The 10,039-nt window shown below is 35.0% G+C and overlaps 1 protein-coding gene across 2 annotated transcripts in view; it reads right to left on the bottom strand.

Moving 5' to 3' along the window:
• Window positions 1-6,443, bottom strand: part of LOC111384642 (probable glycerol-3-phosphate dehydrogenase [NAD(+)] 1, cytosolic) — a 13,686-nt gene extending 7,243 nt beyond the window's left edge. Inside the window, exons 1-6 of one of the 2 annotated variants that reach the window (XM_023008962.1) lie at window positions 6,159-6,443; window positions 5,214-6,055; window positions 2,947-3,168; window positions 2,319-2,566; window positions 2,056-2,195; window positions 1,903-1,975 (exon numbers count right to left, since the gene is read on the bottom strand). In XM_023008962.1, coding sequence (XP_022864730.1) covers window positions 1,903-1,975; window positions 2,056-2,195; window positions 2,319-2,566; window positions 2,947-3,168; window positions 5,214-5,877 — 1,347 coding nt within the window. In that variant the 5' untranslated portion in view covers window positions 5,878-6,055; window positions 6,159-6,443. Of the gene's footprint in view, window positions 1-1,689; window positions 1,976-2,055; window positions 2,196-2,318; window positions 2,567-2,946; window positions 3,169-5,213; window positions 6,056-6,158 lie in introns of those variants that run through there. The other variant, XM_023008953.1, reaches the window with a different exon arrangement.
• Between the last annotated feature and the right edge of the window lie 3,596 nt (window positions 6,444-10,039).

Here is a 10,039-nt window from a genome sequence, read left to right as displayed (position 1 = left end):
TTTTTTTTTTTTTTAAATTAACAAAATTAATTTTAAGTTGAGAAAGTAAAATTAAACATGCTACATTGCTACCTTATAATATCAATGAAATCAGTGGCTTAACAAATTACTCAATCTGATTGGACATCCATTTTGTATATCTTAAGGTTTGAAAAAATGAACAAGTTATAATATTTACAAAATTTGTTCATGTTTGTTTAACTAAGAATCATAATTTTGGTAGATTTTAATAAAAATTAATAAAATATATGATTAAAAAGTTATGGACCTAATAAAATGTATTGTTAAAATTAATTGTCAATTTTAACTTAAATTTTAATCAAATTTTTTTAGTTGAATCCAATACAACTAAATTGGTAGCCATTTAGGCATTTTTCCTCTTTTGAAATATTTAAGGCCCGATTAGAGTGAAAAATGGATGAGTCACTTGCCCGACTTGCCCCATTTGTGAGTTGAACTAATACGGCTCAAGGTCAAGACAAGCTCCAGACACAAGTCGGGTAGCAAACGACAAATAGCTCGTACAAGTTGGCTCGCAAGCACAAGCCAACTTTTGACTTTTAATTGTTTATTTTAGAAAATTGTATACAGAACATTCATTCATTTACAATTTCAACTCCACCTTATATATTGTATTGTATGGAACCCAATTAAAAAGAGATTTTTACAACTTTATAAAGCTTTTGGCAAAATATAACACGCCTTTACAAATTTACATCTTAATTATACTTTTAAGTTCAAATTGGAAAAAAAATATTGACGAGCCACAATACTTAGCTCGTCCATTCAATGGTAAGCAAGCCAAACAGCTTGACTAAGTTCATATAACACTCCTAGTTGATGTAAAAATAGTTGTTTGTGCATTGCCAAGTTAAATAGAGTAGTTATAACTTTTACTGATGAGACTTTAGACCATCGTCATATGACAATCAATTAACAAGTTAACTAGACCCACACTTTACATAACCATCCTATCTAATCAAAGTGAGGCCATATATAAGGTAGCCAAGCTGTCGTGAATAGGCCAACCCTCCATGATCGGCCAATATGCTACTCATGTTGCAGGGATTGAATCATCGACAATTAGCCTTCTTGACTAATAAAAGGCATCTATACCCCACCTCTTCCAATAGATCTTTTATACAAAATCTTTCTATTATTAATTGATGTAACATTTCTGCAACAAGTTCTTAAAGGTCAATTTGTCAGTCTATATTTCAAAGGCCAGACCTAAACTCTAAGATGACTATTTTTCATAAAACATCAATATTCCATCTAGATAAGGCCTCATGTCTTCCCATGCAACAATCAATATTTCATCTCTCACACCCTGAAAGCTCACACTTAATGCCATTCGAAAGTAATGCAATTTTATACACTCAACTATAACTTTTCTCTCTTATTATCCTCTCTATTCACATACTTTTAGATCCATACCCCTTGTATTGTGGTTCAAGTCTTTAGCATGTCCACCATCCATTACACTACTTCTCGCTAACAGATTTAACCATCACAGTGCTTGCAGCTACCTCCCCCACCATCAAAGAAGTCCACGTGCAACTAACAATTTGTCCAAGTGTACTAGAGCTAGATCACGTGGACATGAGTGGAGCCTAGATTTGTCGGCCAAATCACCCCTACAAAAATCGAAGTCAACAATAGCTATTACGAAAAAATAATAATAAAAAATAAATAAATTCATAGCCAACTCTAAATTTATTGAGAATAAAATTTGTACAACATTTGAAAACCTAGCGTGTGTCCCAACAAACTGTCTCAACATTTTCACACACTAAAACTGCCAACCATGATCCATATAGTAGACTAGGCATCCCAGAATGAAATGTAATAACACTATTTTCTGAGTAGAGAGGGTCTATAGATAGCATGGCTCTGTGCAATCTCAATGCGTTCTCGAGGATCATTCATGGTTTCATCTCTCAAAGTTTCAAGGATTGCCTCCGATGACACCTCTCTGTAGATTAACAAAAGTCAGATAAGTTTGAGATATTTACTAGACAAACTTTTGATTGACGAATATCACAATTTAATTACCTCACTATTAGTATTTTATACAATGTCTTCAAGATGGGACATAGCTTGACTGGAGCAACATGGTTGTTTTCATCAGGGTGAACAATACATAAACGAGATTGACCAAGTAGCTCATAGAAAGCTTTTACGGCAGAAACTCCCTGCAGTATTATTAGCAAGGAAAACAAATTCAAGTCAAGAGAGCATGAAATCTTCTTTCTGATTTCATTAATCTAAATTCGTTCATTTCAGAGCAGAATTACAATTTGTTAAGAGTATTCAACCTGAATCATTCCCTTGCCTTTGATGCTATCACCCATATCAAGGCTTAATTCTCCTTTGGCCAACTTCTGACCATACCATGCATTTCGACCTTTCAACAAGGTCACATAAGTGTCGGCCAATAGAGGACCAGCAAGTTTCTCAGGTTCTTCTGCCAAGAGATGAGTAATAAAGATCATCTCCGATGTACAATGAGCAAAGTACACCGACTTGCTTGTTGCACTTTCATTAGTTAAAGCTGCCACCATACCTGTCCATTTTAATTTCAAATAAAGAAAAAAATCAATCATATAGGTGTCAAGAAGATCATCCAGAATGAACAAAGCTTCATAAAGTAAATTAATTCCTTGCTGTTCACTAAATTTTCTTCAGGCTGAATCAAGATCAATTTCTACTGTTGATAGTAGGTTCAAACTCGTAATCTACACTCGTGTGAAAGGAAAAACCAGTAAAAAAATGAAGCAGCACTTAGATGTCACTATAAATCAGTCCCGTCTAACATTATTGAAGAAAATCTCAACCCTACCAACTTCGAAGCTAAAATTCATCATTCTCATCCATAAGATAAACTTCATCATTCACAGAAAGTTCGACTTTTACATGGAAAATATCAGATAAAAGGAGCCTCACCTGCCCCAATTGCATATACATTTTTCAATCCACCCATGACTTCATGAGTAACAAGGTCACCATTATCCCAAACAATAAAATGAGGCTGCCTCAGAAACCTTGCTAGTGATTTCCTCCATTTTTCAGCTCCACAAATCCGAGCATTGGCATATTCCTTGTTGTAAATTTCTGATGCAATATTAGGTCCACCAAGATAGAGAATGTTATCCATTGGCACCCCAGCTGAAAAGATAAAATCATACATGAGAAAGAGGACAAAACACTTCAAGGCCAAAAATGGGGAGAAGAAATGACATATATAATCAAAACAGTCAGCTTATTATAAAAGCACAAGATGAAAATAATCTAACAGAAGCACATGCAGTCTTGTATTATTTATATGAAATCTCAAGTGAACTTTTTCCTCTCATCTCATTTAACAAGTTTCCTCATTCCGTTTTAATAATGAAATTCATATGATGAAATCATCAATGTGCATTGCATACATTATCGACAACTTTGTGATTTCAAGCACAGCTGAACTTGATCTGAATTCTTTCTCAACATATTACTTGATATATAATCCAGTACTATAACCAATATATAGAAGCAACAAACATTTATTTCAATTTCAAGTGTTGTCTCAAGCAGCTTGTTTAATATAAACAAAAGGGGAACTAGAAAACTGCTTATAGCAATTGACTAGCCTTTCCAATTTTGAATTTTTTAGCATCTTGTTTCATGTTTCATCACATATTACAGGCATGTAGACAATCCTTTAAGAAGGCAAGAGAATGCAAGATGTTTCTTTAAGATCACAGAAGATAAGTCCAATTCATTCTGATGCTGTTAGCACCAAATGATGAATCATTTCCTATTTTGCATTGCATATGACATATACACGAGGCTGTGCCACATCCATTGATAATCCAGTTTGTTTCATATAAGTCAGTCCATAATTTGCTTTTCCAAATTATTAAAAATAATAATAATAAATAAAAAATAAAAAAATCAGTAAATATGGATTCTGGGGTGGCTGAAGTACTGATAGAAATACCACCAGAGCGGTCTAATAGCCCGTGTTAAGGAAAAACATAGCAGAAATAATAAACAGCAGCAGCAGCTTCACTTGTAAAAGACAATAGTTTCAACCATTCCAAAAAGCAAAAGAGGAGCAGCTAGGGAACCTAAAGCGGATAGCTTTTTTGGTCAAATACTATAGAAATGAGAACCCTGGTTTTAAAGGGCATACCATCGACAAAGAAAAAAGAAATCAGGGTATCTATGCTGCCGGTGCACAGAATAATTATGTGAGCCGTTATGTTTTCTATATTACGATCCATAGCTGGACAATTTTTAACAGGACAAAGAAGACTGAGATGGTGTAATAAACTAAAACGCATCCTTGGGTGCCTTAACAAACAGGACCCTTAAATAGTGAATAGCTATTAAACAAGCAAGAAAACCTTTTTCTTGGACTGTATTTCCAGTAGATAAAAATATATTTGGAGCTCTTTCTTGTTTTCATGAAATTTTGGATGAAAAAAGCTGAAACACATCTAGGTAAGTATCAGCTACTATCCCCTTCATAAATTAGTTATTCAAATTAGCTTTTTCCTGATAGTTCATTGGTTATCCATATAAGTAAAAGAAAAAAAAAGAATAGCAAGAAAAAATCACTGTGGCAATAACCCTAGTGCCCTTTCTCCGTCAGTATAGTGACCAACTGTGATAAACTTGTTGGCTAACATCAATCTGTATGAATGTGCTACAAAAGATTACAATTATAGCTGGATGATAATGTACGAAATAAAATTGCACAACCTACACCTAGTAGCAATTAGCAAATAAAAAATTGCTCCTAGTTACGAGACACGTGGTTTACAAGATTACCCAATAATTACCAATCAAACACAAACGAATTTCTCCTCGTCAGAGTGAGACCAATTTTTTCCAGCTAAATTTAAATTACCCCGATTGACATTCCCCAACCAAGAAAAGTACAAAGGATTGACGGAGAGGAGTATAAGCACCAATCAATTTATCAAATTAAGCAAAACAAATTACATCATGATCAGAAAAATATTAAAGAACAATGACAAACTTTAAAGTTAATTTTACTGTACTAGGAGAACAGTGATGAACATTCAAGCTAATTTTACCGTACTAGGAAAGTGATTAGTTACTCATACAAGCAAGACACTACATCTAAGGAACTTAATCAGAAGAATTCTTATGTCATCTACGAAAAATCAGATGTACATGAGAGAAAAGATAAGAATTCATACTTGCTCGATTGATCATCTGAGTCGGAGTAATTATACGTGGTTCAGGCTCTAACTCAGCTTCTATTCCTTTCGCTAAAGAAATGATAACCGGAACTGTAATCCTTTCCTTCCAATACCTATTAATTTCCTCAAACACTTCACAAGTTTCCGTAGACGGCAATCCATTAATAACAATGTCAGCATCCCAAACTGCCTCTTGCAAGTTAGTGACAACTTTTAAAGGGCACAGTGGAGTGTCAATCATATTCAAGCAAAACCCATCTTTCAAAATCTCATCTGCATACAGCATCCGATCACCAAGTCTCCCCTCCACGTACTTCAAATATGCACATCGTCTTATGAGCCTCCTCAGCACATCTTCCCTCGAATTGATCACCTCAAATAGATGCTCAGCTGTGGCTCTATCAACAGACCTCCCAGCTCTCCTCCATATCCTAATCTGAACCTTGTCGCGAAAACCCCCATATGCATCTTGCAGCATTGCTGCAAACACACTACCCCAAGCCCCTGCGCCTACCCCAACAATCCTCAATGGATCACCATCTGCTTTCCCAAATAATTTTCGAATCTCATCAATCTTCTCCTCTATAGAACCATTTCCACTTCGAGCCAATCCATTTGTATATGCAGTATTATTAGCAATCCCCTCACTAGTTTCAACCATCTTGTCTCAAATGAACACCAACTTTCAATTTTCCAATCTAATAATCAACTCAACAACAAATCTATCTTTAATCGTATATTTTTCCAAGAGCTATATCAAATGCCGATCACTCAATTATTATGACTCCAAATGCTGAATTTACTAGAATTCCTCACAAGGGGTTTCCACTATGCGCCCCCTTTACACAATAAAATAGAAGTGAACAAGTTGAACACCCAAAACATATAAAAAAAAAATGCAAGCTTAACCAGAAGAAAACCCAATAAAAATGCAATTCGCACCTCGGTTTTTCTCACATTCGTTTCAGATTGTATCACCGTCTCGAAGAAAGAAGATTCGTGGTACATCCGAGTGCAGCAGACATAGATAACTCCGCAGAAAGGAAAAAAGCAAGTAAACTAATACCCCACCGCCAAGAGTGTGAAAAAGAAGGAAAAAAATTGGGAAAAGGGCAAAATAATCTGCGTTGTCTTGTAGTAATAAATAGGCGATTGTACCAGATTTCTTGTTTTCTTGTGGTTCAGCAGTATAAATGTCCACGCGTTTTAGATGAAATGTAGAAACGAGTTTTCTTGAAAGGGCTGTCTAAAGAAGGAATACAATCGTGTGAAATTCCGTTTTCTACTTTTTACACAAATAGAACCTTCCTATTTCGAGTTAGGGGAACATAATGATTGACAAACTGCGTACTTTGTGAGGATCGATCACCCTCGTCCGTTTGATTCAAGGGAATGAGAAAGGGTTTAAAGCTAGATTCCCTACTAGGGATGGCAATGCCAGACTCGACTTGTGAAGTCCATAAATGACGTTTGGTTCGATTTATGTTCATGGATCTTATGGATCAAGTCGAATAATTTACGAGCCATGATTCAATTTTTGTTAAAAAAAAAATAAAAATAAAATCATTCTTATTTTTTCAAGCTTGGGATCGATCTTTTTAATGCAGGTAGATTTTAAATTGTATACAAACAAAATATTACGTACAAAACTTTTCTTATAAAGATAGAAAAATTAGAGAAAATTAACTTAAACCACACTTAAGTCGGACCTTAGAAATCTTTAGCTCTTAATCTAACTACTTAATTTTAGATTAGGAGCTCTGCATCTTTTAGTTCTTTAAATACATTAAAATCTCTATTCAAGATGTAATACATGGAATATATTTCCACGAAGTTCGAAGAGTCACACAAATGACATCTACTTGAATTCAAAGCACATTTTTTACATTGATTATTGAAACAAATAGAGTGCATTCATTATCCCTGGAAATTATGATTTTGAATTCACATTTGGAGTAATTTATAAAAGAAAGAGATGGAATAACAGAATTTATATTAGTATTATAAAGAAATAACTCAAATAAGTAAATTTATTGACAATAAAGGATATGGAGATTATAACTGTCCTAAATTGAGAAGGTAAAAATTTGTGGAAAAATGGAAAAGTGAAGTGTAGGGATGGACAAAATGATGAGATCAAAGCAGTATCAAACCAAAACAAGTGGTTCAGTTTGATTTGGTTTTACAAAAAAACTAGTGATTTTGTCTTTTAGGACCGAGAACCATTCAGTTATAGATCTGATTTTGGTTCTAGAACGAATAATCGTAATCGATAAACGAATTCATTTCTTATTATTTTTGTATATATATTTTTTTCTTTTTAGAAATCAGTGAATCACACAAAATAAAAATAAAAATAAAAAATCTAACTTAAAAATTACAAGTGTGAAATGGACAAGAAGATCATTTACCTTTATATTTTACATTACCATTTATCACCTATCAAACAAAGCGATCAAGTCCTAGATCTAAATTTAATTCATTTATCACATTTTCAATTTTAAACACACATTGACACTCCTACACTATAGCTACCATTGTTGTTGAATGTTTCATGTTTTTTTTTCTTTTTTTACAGAACAATTTTCACCTCTACCTATGCTTACAAATGCATCGCGAAATCGCACTTCTACATTGTTTGGGTCATCCTATTCACCGTTAAACGAACTTGGTTTGACAACAATCGTGTCCTAATCAAGCAATATTTCTCGTTTCAACCCTATGTAAAAATAGCAAAAATGAAAGAATAAAACTCCTTTACCAGAAAATTTTTGACATGTTGGATAACAGATACTCACATTCGCGTGGGATCCGAACCGATCCGCATGAATAAAAAATGCAAAAAACCGAGGGCCCTCAAGAAAGGTATCTGTACAACCAGTACGATTGTCCAAGACAAGTTCTAAAAAAAGGTTAAATCCTAACCTTAGGAGTCCCCCACCACCCCTGCCCTGAAATATCGTGAGGGAGGTAAATTGCAGGTTATGCCTTATCCAAGAGCCAAATCCATATTTCAGGATTCGAACCTTTGACGCAGCAGCCTCAAGCCTCAAACAAAGTTGAATTTCTCCCCCCGCCCCACCATTTTTACCACTTGGAGATGTTCTAACGTGCTCAAGACAAGATCTCGTCATCCAGTAGGTTGACAGAGGGGTACTTTTAATTTTGACCCGGTCAAAGGAGCAAAATTTCAGTTTGACTTCCAAAATAATGAATATTATGACATTGGCCTCTTGTATGGTAAAAGACAAAGATACCCTTAATTGTTTTATACAATTACAAAACCATATATTGTTGAAAGGACTATACTACCTTTTTACTTAATAATTGAAAACCAAACATTTCCCCACTTATAAAAACTTCAAAACGAGCTTTCAACACAGAAAAACTCTCATCTTTTCATCTGCTTGAACCTCAAAATCTAGAAGAACTTTGGAACGTTGAAGCTGAAATTTTTTTTCACATCAATTACTTCAAATCGGTAAGTACATTTAATCATGTTTAATTTCGTTTTAAGTAAATTAGTATACGTTAAATAGAGAAATTTTATGTCGACATAGATTTTTTTTAACAGAACCTATAAAAAAAAAATTAAACGGATGTATAACTTACGTTTAAATTACTCATGCTTAATTTCGTTTTTAGAACGGTATTCTCCTACGCCAAACTGGTATAACTTAACAAACAGTCGGAAATAGTCTGAAACAGCCGGCTGTTGGATGTTTAACAGCCGGGAAACAGCCGGCTGTTAAATATCCAACAGCCGGCTGTAAAACAGTCGAAAACAGCCGGCTGTTAGGCTGTTAAACAGGCGCTGTAGCTGATTTTTTGCCTTTTTATTTCTTATAATTAATATTTGAAATTGATTAAAATCATTTCCTCATGCAGATATGATAATCCCCGTGTGTTATTTCGGTGATTTCGAATTAAATGAAAATAATCGGTGGGAATGGAGATGGATGAGTGACATACGTGGTTGTATTGCAATTCCCGTAACAGATAGTACACCATATTTAGAAATGTACCACGATTTGCAAAATAAGCTGAATGTCGATCAATCTCAATACGATATGCAATTGAGATATCTATTCAACGGTTATGGGGATTCATCCATTCCGATGCCACCGGTATTCGTTACTAATGATGCTGAATTGAATTATCTATTAGAATTGAATAAAATGCATCGGATTCCGACTGTTCTTGGTGTGACTTTAATTACGAAGGATGTTATCGAAGGTGAACGTGAAGATTCGGATAGGGCGGATAACAATGATCGAGGTTTTTGGGGAGACAGTGGAGATAGTTCCTGCGGATGATGTGGGTATTCCTGAGACAGTTGCTTCTGATCGTGATGTCGCTGTTACGCGCAGAATTCCGTCAACAGTTGAAGACAATGAGATCATAAACGACTTTACAAATGAGAATTTGATTGCTTTATCCCGACAGAGACACGAGCCTGGTGGGAGCTCACAGGTTGGAACAAGTGGACATACGTCGAATTCTTCCCGTGTGGCTCCCGATGATGAGGACTTGCAGGTCGGGCAACTGTTTGAAACCAAGAAAGATTTGCGGGAAGTTGTGCACCGGCTGGCATTAAAATATAACTTTGAGTTCAAGGTAAAGAAATCAAACAAGTTATTGTTGACAGTTGCTTGCGTCGAAGACAGTTGCAATTGGCGCTTGAGAGCAACTAAGATGGACACGAATGAGTGCTTCGTAATTCGCAAGTATTTACGGGAACATACTTGCGAAGTGGGAATTCTTCGAAACGATCACAGGCAAGCTCGAGCATGATTTATTGGTCGACAGATAATGCACAAGTA

This window comes from Olea europaea, chromosome 3 (assembly GCF_002742605.1).
Source record: "Olea europaea var. sylvestris chromosome 3, O_europaea_v1, whole genome shotgun sequence".
Classification (NCBI taxonomy): Eukaryota; Viridiplantae; Streptophyta; class Magnoliopsida; order Lamiales; family Oleaceae; genus Olea; species Olea europaea.
This window is presented reverse-complemented; position numbering and strand designations above follow the sequence as displayed.